The sequence below is a fragment of the Ctenopharyngodon idella genome, chromosome 2 (genome assembly GCF_019924925.1).
Source record: "Ctenopharyngodon idella isolate HZGC_01 chromosome 2, HZGC01, whole genome shotgun sequence".
Classification (NCBI taxonomy): domain Eukaryota; kingdom Metazoa; phylum Chordata; class Actinopteri; order Cypriniformes; family Xenocyprididae; genus Ctenopharyngodon; species Ctenopharyngodon idella.
The window spans coordinates 26,998,034-27,011,685 of NC_067221.1; the positions used below are offsets into that span (position 1 = coordinate 26,998,034).

Genomic DNA, 13,652 nt, shown 5'->3' on the forward strand with positions numbered 1-13,652 from the left:
TCACTTATTTTTACATGGCTTCATTCAAGTTTCTGATATATTTACAGTTTTAATATAGATTTTTTGTAATAATTTGATAATCATTAGTATATTTACATCACTGTGATTATTTCACTTCAGATACTTACTGTGTTCTTTTCTTCTCCTACAATTAAGTGTGAATCAGTGAAATATTTCTGAAATATTGATCTGATGTGGCACCTGATCTGAAAAGATTATCTGCTCTAGACTGAGAATCTACACTTCAGATCAAGCTGATTTACATGTTTTAATTAATGATTACTTCTTTTCTTGTATTTCAGAATGATCTCTATTCTGACGCGTCACAGAGAGTTTCTCCGTATGCCAGTGTGAATCCAAAGAGATTCAGAGGAAAAACTCCTGAATCCAGAGATACTGAGGAGATCCAGTACGCAACTGTCCAACATCACAGAAAGAAAGAGACGAAGAGAACAGAAGAGACTGAATGTCAGTATGACGATATAAGAGTTCATCAGCCTGATGCTGCCGTGAGGTGAGTAAAAACCAACTTAACCAGCAAAGATCATATAATCTAAAGTGTAACATCATTGTTGTCCTGTTTGTTTGTTTGTTTTTTTAGGCGATCAACTGTTCAAACTGTGGAAGAGCCTTCAATGATCTACAGCAGCATCAAATGAGTGACAGAGTGTATATGTTATATTATGTATTAATGTAAGTGTTTTATAGAGTTTCCACTTCATGTTTTACTTTACATGTTCTTACAACTACAGCTAAAGCTTTAATAAACCTGAGTAGTTATTAACCTCCATGCAGTTTAAGGCTGTAGTGTCTTTACTGGTTAACCAGGACTGAAGGGACCTTTGGTGGTGAATGTATAAATTATTCTTCATTTGGACAGCAATATAGTGTGGCCCATATCTGCCTCTAATTTCAAATGGCTTCAGATCAATCAATCAATCAATCATTTATTTATAAAGCACTTTAAAAGCCGCAAAGTATACCAAAGTGCTGTACAAGAAAGATTTCAATACATACACAAAATACAAAAAATAATAATAGCAATTAATTAAGATACATAAGTAAATACCTATAAAACTACACATCAAACACCTGTGAGCGGAAATAGGTCTTAAGACGTGATTTGAACATCTGCAGAGAGGTTGAAGAATGCACAGAGAAGGGAAGATCATTCCATAGCCTAGGGGCCAGATATTTTTAAAGCCTTTAATAGACCTTATTCTGAGCAGCGCCATGACAGGTATGAAAGCGAGGCTGTGAGGGATTGACTTACCATATTTTCAATGACATCCACTGTAAAAAGCTGTATAAAGTTCTTAGATCACTTACAATTTCCCACAGTTCATATTGTCAGTTTTTTTTTTTTTCCACTGAAATTTCTCTGAAAGATATTTTTGCAGTGTTTCATCAGTATAACAATCCCAAAACACATTAAATAACAGGACAACCCACTGAAGAGATGTATGTCTACCCCTCACAGCCTTGCTTTCATTCCCATTAAAAACCAAACAAGGCACTGTTGTGAATAAGGTCTATAGAGCAAATAACAAATACATTTGGCCATGCCCATGTGGTCATTTTCCCGCCCCTCCTCCACTCTGATTGAATGGCTGGGTAAAAAGTGGCAGTCATGGGCACTGCATTTTATCCAAAGTTTAAGTTTTTTCAACTTTTGGCTTCTGTCACGCTGTTGGTGTTTTTAAATACATGGCGCTTCCTTTGAAACCAACTGGAAAATGTGCTGGCCTTAGGAAAAAATGTTTGGAAACACAATGTTATTGTGTTTATGTGAGTGAATCACATGACAATAACTATCTAGATATCCATCAAGGCTCAGTATTGGCTGGCCCACAAATTCTGACATTTGTAAATGAAAACACCAGTGAACATGAATTGATTAGTTGTATATCTTCATTATTCTTAACTATACTTATTTGAGATTTAGAGGAGGCAGTTCTAATATCGGTCACCGGGGGGGCATTCTACTTCCTGTTTCTCAACAATTGAAAAATATTGATACCGCAGGATTTGTTAGCAAACTGTTTGTACTGTACAGTTGTGTTCTGCACTCAGCGTGGAATTGTTGCCATCATCTTGAATTGTCAATAGAACTGAAAAAAAAAAAAAAAATGGAGAAAATATCACATAAACTTACTTCATAAGTAGATGTTGATTTTTCGAAAATATTTTTGTTTAAAAATATTTAATGGTGATCGGTGTTCCCATTGGTTGGGCACTTGGAACTTCATTTATACTACTATAATTATTTTCCTTTTGATGCAGTGATGTAACAAGAAATCACAGTTGTTAGTTTTCAAAGGAAGGGAGGTAATCAAAAGGGTTGCTTTTAAAGGTGATCTAACTTCTAACAAAGTCATTGACATTATCAAGTACCCTCTACAGCTCTTTGTTAGTTAGTGAAACTCTTGTGTAAGTGACTAAGCATTTCTCAGTACAACATACAATTCCTATTTCACTTAGTTTTTTTTTTAGTTTTTTTTATTTAGGCAATCAGTTACCATGTTTTTTTATAAGTAAGTCTTGCAAATTTGATTTTACAGTGTGTAGGCTCACTGAGCACACAGCGAGTGCGCTGTGAGGTTACACTTTTAGCTCACTGTGACCTCACATTGTGACCATATCATGAGTATCCTGGGAGCTCATGGTGAGATCATGGTGTTCACACAGCCTCTCCACAAGCAAATATTTTGAAGCAGTGTTAAAGGGTTAGGTAATTAATGACAGAAATTACTCAACCTCATGTCATTCCAAACAACGTTCATCTTCAGAACACAAATTAAGATATTTTTGATGAAATCCAAGAGGATTTAAAAAAAAAAAAAAATTATCCCCAATAGAAAGCAATATAATTATCGTCATTCAAGGCCCAGAAAGGTACTAAAGACATTGTTAAAATAGTCAACGTGACTACAGTAGTTCAACCTTAATGTTATGAAGCGATGAGAATGCTTTTTGTGCACAAGAACTAAACAAAAATAATGACTTTATTCAACAATTTCTTCTCTACTCTGTCAGACTCATACACGGTTGACGCAGTGAACGCAGTTCAGCGCTTCTGTGTTTACGTCCAAATGCCGGCTCAGTATTGGCTGGTCCACAAGCCGGAACTCAAACTCAGGACACCCGAGCTGCAAGGCTATCAGCGCAGACGATAGGATATTTTTGACTTGACCGCAATGTTTCTTCTCCATCATACAATGCATTTTGCCTGTACATAAATTAACCATTATGTTATGTCATTGTGTCACAGACACGCCAGGCTCCAACACCGTCCAATCACAGCGCACTCCCTCACCAGAGTACTGATCACATGCACCTGCACCCAATCAGCACGCCAATCAGTCACCACATAAAAGACACTCACACACCTTCAGTCACTGTCCGGTCTCGTTTGCATCTAGACTTACCTTCATGCTAACCTCAAGGACTCCTAGCCATCTACTTACCTGTCTCCAGTGTCTCCAGTGTCTCCAGTGTCTCCAGTGTCTCCAGTGTCTCCAGTGTCTCCAGTGTCTCCAGTGTCTCCAGTGTCTCCAGTGTCTCCAGTGTCTCCAGTGTCTCCAGTGTTCCCAGTTTATGTGTGAGTGTCTTCCGTCTCCAGCATTGTTCCTCTTCACCACTACAAACACAAAGGACAGTATCACTCATCCATCTCTCATCATTCACTCCAAGATTCATTACATACTCATCTGCACGTCTGTATCCTCTGCTGTCTAATAAACATCATTAACTGTTATCTCCAGTCTCCGACCCTTCTGTATTGTAACACATTGCAGTTTAAAATCTATAAATCAAAATATTTATTGCATTTATGAAGAAAAGGCTTAGCACCCAAGGCTCCTATTGTCTCAATGATGTACTGTGTCTTTAAGTGGATTGCTGGCAGATTGCCGCCGGCAACAACCATTTTAGGATTGTTTGTGATTTGGTCTTAGTGACTTAGGAGTCCTCTTGATTACACTTAACTTTTTACAGATTTAGAAGCTAGTTTTAGTGCTAAATGCTTTGTGAAATACTCTTAGAACAAAAATTTAGAAGTCCTAAATTTAGGACTGACACGCCCATTATTTTTTACTCCTAAATCGGGTAAATTTTACCCGTGGCTGTTTTTCAAATGTACATAAGAGGTTTTCAATAAAACATTAAAGTCTCCCAGTCATTGACTTTTACTAAAATTGTGTAATTTACAATCCCTTGGTGTTAAAAATTGATTAGATAAAACCAGATCAAAAAACGGGGCATTTAAACCTATAAGCGCCGCACGGGTCAGATTTACCCGCTATAAAATGCCTGTATTTTCGCGCTGTCATTTTCGCGTCCCCTTATGTTTAAACATTGTACATTGCTAGGCAACGCCTTTCACTCACTGAATTAGCGGTCATCAGTTTCATAAATAAAGTCAAAATGAGTAAAACCCGGCGATATATGGATGCCGAAGAGGTAGAAGCCCTAAATGCCATGAGAGTCTGATGGTGGTGAGATCAGTGATGCATCCTGGGTCGGCTCAGCATCTGATGGCTCATCTGACAGCGATCCAGAGCCTCCGAGAAAAATTAGACTGAGTCTGTTCTTCAGGACAGGATTGCTACAAGAGTCAGCATCAATAAACTTTGGATGTAAATAATTAAGGTGAAGCTGCGCGCTTGAATTTGTCATCGCATCATGCAGTGTGGTGAATTATTATTAGGCCTATTCATTATTGTCTAAAGGCTATTTTAGTAATTTAAATAACAGGTATTATCTTAATATATGATTAATTATAATATTACACCACCCAAATATGTATTTACTTCCTTCTAATTCTCGTTGTCAGTAGACTTGTTTAGCTTGACCGTTATGAAAAGTGATTAGTGTATCCTGCATAAAAAAAGCCTTGAGCATAAAACAACAGGACAAAAATATAGTTGATGACTAGACATAATCATTTCATGACTCTAGACACTTCTTTGTGAAGACAGTGACATAGTATAGTGAAATAATATGTGCGGGGGTAAAATTTACCCGTATGGCGGTTTTAGGTATACAGTGACCCCTGGCGGTTCTAGTGTTAAGGTGTTTTGTGAATACAGCCTCTGATGTTTTTGCTGTGATGATCTGATGAGTTGAAACGTGTTTTATTAAGGAAGACACAAAATGTACAGTGTTGGGGGCTCCTCAAGAAGTAGGACTGAAAAACACTGCTCTACAGCATAAAATCAAAAAGCTTTAATCAGATAAACTGAATGACAAAATGTGTACACAAGTTTTGTGCTTCTGAACACATTGTAAACAAAACACTTTCGAACTTAATCAGAAGTCAGAATGTTTGATCTATGGCAAGAAAGTATTGTTCATGAAAATCTGTTAATAACAAGTAACTGCTTTTGGTCAGTGATGACATTAGTCAATAATTTCCCTTTATGATGATGATAGATATATCACCTGATTATCTTTCCTTATTACTTCCTTTGCAACAAAGTATGTGTTTTAATATAAGTACTGTTCCAAAAACCACAAACTGACATAAAAACAAAGAGTCAAACTGCCCAACTAAAGGAAACACTGATCACCATAATGGTGATCATTTTTTCAATAAAACATCCACATCTAAACCTCTCTTAATTCTCAAAAAGAACTGTAAACGGATGACAGAAATAAAGTCAGTCTGGTTTGTAATAAGAGAGATTTAATGTCTTTTCAGTTGATTTCATCTAAAGCTGTGGTTGGAAGACAGATATAGTTATTATTTTTCTCTTTCCTTCAGTGATTCTGCTCGTTATCATCAGGTGTCTTCAGTAATCAAACAATCATCACTTAATTAATCACTTAAGTATCTAATTAACTCTAACACTTGCTTCAGTGTTACTTTTAACACCCTGCTGGTGGTTCCTATGTGAACACCGGGGAATTTACAGGCTTGTTGATGCCCATGTTGCCATCTTGGTCTTTTATGTCCTCAGGAGTGATGTCTGAGAAGTCTTCTTCCTGTGCATGGACAGAAAAGAGGGTTTGATTTGTGTGCTCAGACATGTGTTTAAAGCATTGATCTTGTCCTCTGACATCCTTTACCTGATATTCCTCAGTGTTTTGTTTTTCAACCGTTATTGTAACTGTTGTTGTGTCTCTGAGTTCTCCTATATCCTGCAAGAAAACAAACTCACTTAAAAATGTTGGGATAAAAATAAATCCACTAGTAACCTAACTATTGGATTATATTAATAAATTATACCAAAGGGTCATTTTTTTACACATAGTGTCATTGTTTTTCTATCTAGTGTTGAATTACTATTAACTATAAAATTATAGTTTTCAGTCCAAAAATCTAAATCCTGTCATCACCACGGCTGTTCCTGGTCCCCACACATTTGTATTGAAAAAAAGCAGCTTGGACATTCTGCTGAACATCTCTTTTTGTGTTCCACAAGTAAGTACATGATGACAGAGTTTTCAGTTTTGGGTGAGCTATGCTTTAGAGCAGTACATTAAATTTTAGTAATCAAAGTAGGACTGGTAGGATGTCAGAGAGTTTGTCTTTACTTTAGCTTCCACGGTGAAGATGTACTGTTGAACATCGTTGTAGTTCAGAGGTTTAGTCAACCTGATGTTGCCGTTGTTACGGTCATATACCACTTCAAAGGCATCTGGTACTGGAGGCTGTTAATAGAGTGGAAGTGGAGAATTAAAATGGGGATATGGATAAATTCATAGTTACAAACTGAGTTTACACAGTATTATTTCATTTTCTTTTGTTTCTTTAAAAATTATTTGCATGCATCAGCCTTTGAGATTAGACATATTCAGTGTTTTAATAGATTGACAGCCTTATTGGTATGAAATCTAGTCTCATTGATTCACAGAAACTCATATGAGAGAGCGATCAGATGTAGAGTAACAGGATAAGGATCAGGGTGTAAAAGTTTAATGGTATCAATTTTTTTTATATAAAATAAACTGTAAGTCTTTGTTTATAATCAAAGTGCAGAGTTTCCAAGACAAGAACCCTAGCATCTGTAAGGTACAACACAAAGGTTGAGGCTTGAACACTGTCAAATCAAACGTAGGATGGAGTTTCACTCATTTATTTTATGTAGGACTTTAGCATTCACCAGTAATGCAGTTTTGTGGAAGCCTATTGCGTATTTCAAATATATAAGAATCATTCAAGACTCACCAATATAGAATATGTAATTCTTTTGTTTTCTGTAGTCGCATCTGCATCAATAGCTGTCACCGTGAGCACATTTGAACCCACGGCCATCGCCTGGAATGAAAGACACGGTTTACTAAGAGATGTGAGGGCCCTGAGAGGCCAAACATGTGACATTATACACACCTCTGACACTGTGGCGCTGTATGATTTGCTCTGGAATATCGGAGGGTTGTCATTGACATCCAGAACGTATAACTGCCGGGCGTGTTTCGGCTGACATGGAAAATGAAGTCAAGCTTTATATGCTGTAACATTATTTCTATAATACTTTGGTTTATATAATGAATTTATGATGAAATTGTTTAAATAAACATACCCCTCTGAAGCAGGAGACAAAATAAGACAAAGACTCTCCATACTAGAAGAAATAAAACATACAAAGAGACATACTATATGAACAAATAAAATGCAGTATCTATTGTATACTTTCTATCTATCTATCTATCTATCTATCTATCTATCTAATCTTTTGGGTCAGTGAGGGTGGAACAAACCATCCTTATTTCTTCAGCATCCAGTGGTCTGATGGTCCGTACGATAGCGGTTGTGTCTCCTTCAGTGTAAACCAGCTCTAATAGCGACAGAACAATGCCAGTCATATGTGGCTCCAGAACCAGACGATCATTAGGTCCGATAGTGATGATCTCTACATCTCCTGTAAACCAGATCAAATACACATTTAATATTCTAACACACAATCTGAAACATTAATACTAGATAATGCCAGTATTGTTTTTGCAGTACTACTCTTGTGATACTCCCTAATTACAAAAGGTCCATTTAAGGTCCTTTATCTCAATATTGACAACAAATTAAAATTAATAAAAACATTACTGTATATTAAATATTATAATAAAAAACTAATTACAAATATACATTATATTATAATTGTGGCAAATCTCACCTTCATATCCCTCCTCGACTCTTCCTACAACTCTGTTACTTGAACTTGCACAGTTTATCTCTGAGGAACCTTAAACAACAAGTAAATGGTTTCAGGACTTAACAAACAGCTGTTTAGTAGCACATGCTTCATTCATATATAAAATACAAAAAAAATAAAAAAATAAAAAAGTGGCATGGCTCAGCTGCCATTCTCAAATCTGTACTTCAATTTGTTGCCACTTAATAGGAAGTGTAAACTTGACATAATCAAAACTAAAACCTGATGAGCATTGTAAGTTTTTTGTCCTGTAAAGAATGTTTTAAACATAGATAGATAGCAGCATACTTACCGATAGCACTCCTCACACTGTGGACATGCAGACAAGCTAAGATAATTAACACAGAGAATAAGGCCATCTTTTCCGTAATTCACTGTCAGTGCAGGTTGAATTGTGAAGCCTGGCAGTGAAGCGAATGACTATTTATTGTCTCTCTCTGAGCTCTTATTTATTGGATGCCATAAACAGTTATGGCCTCTGCTGTAAGCAGGTATTAAAGGTGCCTCATATGATTGACAGCATAGTTAATTTGAAGATATCTGACATTTTAAACCCTTGTAACTAACCTTTACTTAATCTTGTTTTGTTACTCAAATTGAAGCTTACTGTATTATGTAGACGAGTTTTGTGAGAAAAAGATTGAGTGAGTTTATTACCTGCATTCAGATTTAGCATTTTCCTTCAGGTCAGTCCTGTTCATAATAAAAAAAATCTGTTTAAATGTATGATGTATCATATAATATATATATATATATATATATATATATATATATATATATATATAGTGGCAAGAAAAAGTATGTGAACCACTTGCAGAATCTGTGAAAATGTTAATAATTTTAACAAAATAAGGGAGATAATACAAAATGCATGTTATTTTTTATTTAGTACTGTCCTGAGTAAGATATTTTACATAAAAAATGTTTACATATAATCCACAAGACAAAAAACATAGCTGAATTTATTAAAATAACCCCATTCATAAGTATGTGAACCATTGATTCTTAATACTGTGTGTGGTTACCTGGATGATCTACAACTGTTTTTTTGTTTTGTGATGGTTGTTCATGAGTCTCTTGTTTGTCCTGAGCAGTTAAACTGAGCTCTGTTCTTCAGAAAAATCCTCCAGGTCCTGCAGATTCTTCAGTTTTCCAGCATTTTTTTTGCATATTTGAACCCTTTCCAGCAGTGACTGAATGATTTTGAGATCCGTCTTTTCACACTGAGGACACCTGAGGGACTCAAACACAACTATTAAACAAGGTTCAAACATTCACTGATGCTCCAGAAAAAAACACGATGCATTAATAGATGGGGGGTGAAAACATTTGGATTAAATTGTATTTAATTTTTCTTCCGGGAAACATGCAAGTATTTTCTGTTGCTTCCGAAGGGCAGAACTAAATGAAAAAAAAAATAAATAAAATTATATTCAAGCGAAATAAGAAAAATTTGGACCTCTTCATCCTGTTCAAAAGTTTTCACCCCCCGGCTCTTAATGCGTTGTGTTTTTTTTTCTGGAGCATCAGTGAATGTTTGAACCTTTTTTAATAGTTGTGTTTGAGTCCCTCAGTTGTCCTCAGTGTGAAAATATGGATCTCAAAATCATTCAGTCACTGCTGGAAAGGGTTCAAATATGCAAAAGATGCTGGAAAACTGAAGAATCTGCAGGACCTGGAGGATTTTTCTGAAGAACAGAGCTCAGTTTAACTGCTCAGGACAAACAAGAGACTCATGAACAACCATCACAAAACAAACAAAAAAAAAAAAACGTTGTAGATCATCCAGGTAACCACACACAGTATTAAGAATCAATGGTTCACAAACTTTTGAACTGGGTCATTTTAATAAATTCAGCTATTTTTTTGTCTTATGGATTATATGTAAACATCTTTTATGTAAAATATCTTACTCAGGACAGTACTAAATAAAAAAATAACATGACTTTTTTATTATTTCCCTTATTTTGTTAAAATTTTGCACATTTTCACAGATTCTGGTTCACATACTTTTTCTTGCAACTGTATCAGTTTAAATGCTTCAAGTTGTTTTACTGTTATATTATTATAATATGAAAACAAACTGAAGCATTTAAACAAATAATAGCTCAATTTATTTTTTAAGAAAAGTGAACATGTGAACTCTTTAATACTTATCTAAACATCCCTGAAACCAACACCACACAAAAAAATTTATTTAAATTGAGGTATGTAACTGAGGTATTTTGAGTTTGCACACAACACCTGTGATGGGTGTGTATTCGTAATTTCTTAGAGTTTTGTTAGCACTCTGTGCCCATCATCTGTTATTTCCATCCCTTAATCCACTCTTCTTTAAAACATGATGACATTTTATTAAGGCAAACAAACGAACACAGAATATTAATGCAAAACGAGGTTTCTCGTTAAGCGTTTTTTTCCATTGAAACCATAATAAAGAAAATGCGTTGCGTTCATATTCTGGGCTCATCTGCTCACCTGTATATAGTATGCATCATCAAAAGTGGTTAAACTGAATTTGATCTTTTAATATCACTGTTTTAGTGCACTTTAGGGGTGGGTTGAACTAAGGATTCTTTAGCCTGGCGTTGGTTCACCCTCCGCCTATGCTGCTTGATCAGCCCTTTAACTCTAACTTTTTCTGTGTAGTTAATGTGTTTAAAATTAAGTGGTGCAACATAACTCGATTTAAAATAAAACCCAGATAAACAAATCCTTGATTAGTGTTAAACTTTGCTTAATTTAATCCTTATTGGAGAAAATAACCACCCTGTTTTTCACGTTTGCTTTTTAAAAAACGGTCCCGCTGTTTTTAGTGATTGAAATCACTGCAGGTGCAGTATATGGATCACAAGAGCACAAAACTTGCATCTTGTTCACATATTTTTGGTTTTAAGATGGAAAATTGACAGGCTTGTGCTGCAGTTACATGGCTGTTTTGGGTTGATTTTTAAGGTAATCAGTGAAACTACTTAGTTCACATTGTTATAAGTGTTTTATTCTATTAAATATCTAAACGTAAGTGTGAAGAAGAAAAATGGAAAAAACTTTTAAATATCAATCTGCATATGCGGGGGACATAAGTTATGCTTATCTTTGCTCGCTCCTTTTAAGTTATCTTGAATAAAACAGCAAATTTTTTCATGAAGCACATACAAAAGACCTAAACCGGAAGCGATCTGATCTGTTTTACAGAATACAGAAGTTAGATTGACCATAAGCCCTATTAAATGGATTTCCCCACACATTTCGTGTCTGCGTCTGCACTTAGAGGGAACATTGCCTCACGTACCTTATTGCTTACTTCTGTGTTGCTACTGCCAACACTATAAAGATTATCTTATCACTGCTTAGTAATTATGATCCTTGTTTATCAGAACCTATTATATGTATTACACCAACATTTTAGTGACATTACAAAGGTCTTACAATAAACACTGCACTGAAAAAAATAACTTAGAATTTACCTGATAAAATCCTCATAGCAATTCGCACTTACACATTTTAAGTAAATCTTACTGCAACCGCTCTGTACAACTTACTTGTTATTATCAAGTATAATCTACTTACTAATGACCTTAACATTCATAAAGACACTAAGTAAATATTACTTAATTATATTTAATTTCATGTATATAGAATTGAATAAAATCTATTTAAGCAAATTCAACAAATACAGTAAGTAACTTAAAGTTTACTTGGCGGGGTTTTCAAGATGGCGGCTTGAAGGGTCTCTTTGCAGTGTCTCTTTGCTGAGTTTTCTACTACTACAACCCGCATATTATAATTTTAGCACGCTCATGTCTTGTGTTTGCCATTATGAGCATAAATAACTACTTTTTGAGGCAATCAGAAAGCATGCCACGTAAAAAAAAAAAGGTCAGGTCTTTTTCTCATCTTTTACTTCGAGGAGCAGAGGCGTAGTTATCTTAATCAAGAGAGGTATGCCATTTAAATTAGTATAAGTTATAAAGGACACAAGAGGGCGCTCTTTAATTATGAGGGGGTTATTATATGGGGAAGAAATTGCTTTTATGAACATTTATTGGCCTCCTGGCCATCCGGGCGATTTTTTGACTAAAGCGTTTGCCAAATTAACCTGTGGTATTGAAAACTAAAAAAAAAGTTCACTTTACTTTCGTAAAGTTATTTCAACTAAACTTTATAAATTCAAGTAACCATTTGTCAAGTTGAAAATGCTTAAAATTCTAAGTAAATACAACTTAACTGAGTCAATGTAAAAACATAACTCAAAAAGTTAGAAATGTCCTGTTTTTTTTTTTTTTTTGCTTTTTTTTTTTCAGTGTGGGAGCAGATGTGTGTTTATCAGACTGAAATTATGTCAGACATACAATAAAAACAACTGCAGTTCATAAGAAACTGAGCCGACCGAGATACGATAATATTTTATAGAGCTGGAAGCCCTTTATAGTTTCAAATCTGATAGGTTGCCCTTGATTGTGTCCTATTGTTTCCTTTGTTATGTCTTGAGATAACAAGGAAATATCTTAATTATATATAATTAAGAAATATTGATAACAAGGGAAAATCCTTTGCATCCTTGTTGAGAACACAAGGAAATATAAGGACACAATCTAGGGAATGAGGTTTATGAGGGGTGGCAACATCAAAGCAAGTGCCTATACATATTTTTGGGGGATTAAAATAAAATATTCCAGTCAAAAACATTCTCTTCTGTCAAAATCAAACTTTGGCCTCAGATGACGCACAAAACTTAACACAGACTAATTTCCTGCCAAGTGAACACTAGTGAGATCAATTCATAACACTGTTACAAGAAACTCTTATTGGGATTCAGGAGTTATTTTACAGCTCAATGTCTATTACAGTATAAAATATTAATAAAGATACAGTAAAATACTGTAAATAGCCTGTTTAATTGCAGGCCAAAATCCAGTATAAAGGTCTTCAGAATTAATTAAGGAAGGAATAATATAGCATTCATTATTGCAAAATAAACCCTGACAGGATGGTCACATCCCTGACATGAACTTGTTATAATGAGCAGTTGACTGTTCTTTATTCTTCTTTGCCAATTTACCAAATATGTTGCTGTGAAATATTGATATGAGTTTAAATGATTCCATTGTGACAAGAAAGAGAGCACAGAGTGATATGAAAGACATGAAGCACAGCGTACGAGAATGGTTGCCGAACAGCAGCCAAATATAAACTTCATTGGTCGTTTAACATTAGAATGTTGTGACTGTCCAATCAGAATGAAGAATTCCAGAGTGCTGTATGATTAGCTATGTTTCCATCCACCTGTTTTTATGCACATTTTAGGATATTGCATCAGAAACTGCTGAGTATACATTCTAAAAATGCGCATAATTCAACTCAATTCACATTTATCTGTCTAGCACTTTTCACAATACATATAGTTTCAAAGCAGCTTTACAGAAAATGTCTGTCTACATTACATTTTAGATTGATCTATTATCAGAGGTGACTTTGTCCAAGTAATCTATTTCAGAA

General features: G+C 35.0%; 2 protein-coding genes across 2 annotated transcripts in view; one reads left to right on the forward strand and one right to left on the reverse strand.

Annotated features, from left to right (window-relative positions):
• The window catches only part of LOC127503399 (sialoadhesin-like), a 200,278-nt gene that overhangs the window by 43,581 nt on the left and 143,045 nt on the right, over window positions 1–13,652 (forward strand). The gene's annotated exons all lie outside the window — the stretch shown is intronic.
• Window positions 5,678–8,566, reverse strand: LOC127503661 (protocadherin beta-1-like). Its single transcript, XM_051877692.1, has 9 exons — window positions 8,446–8,566; window positions 8,115–8,183; window positions 7,705–7,865; window positions 7,527–7,568; window positions 7,334–7,423; window positions 7,172–7,261; window positions 6,538–6,654; window positions 6,070–6,141; window positions 5,678–5,985 (listed from the first exon to the last, which is right to left on the reverse strand). The coding sequence occupies exons 1-9, from the start codon at window positions 8,510–8,512 to the stop codon at window positions 5,890–5,892; spliced, it is 804 nt and encodes a 267-aa protein (XP_051733652.1). The 5' UTR covers window positions 8,513–8,566; the 3' UTR covers window positions 5,678–5,889.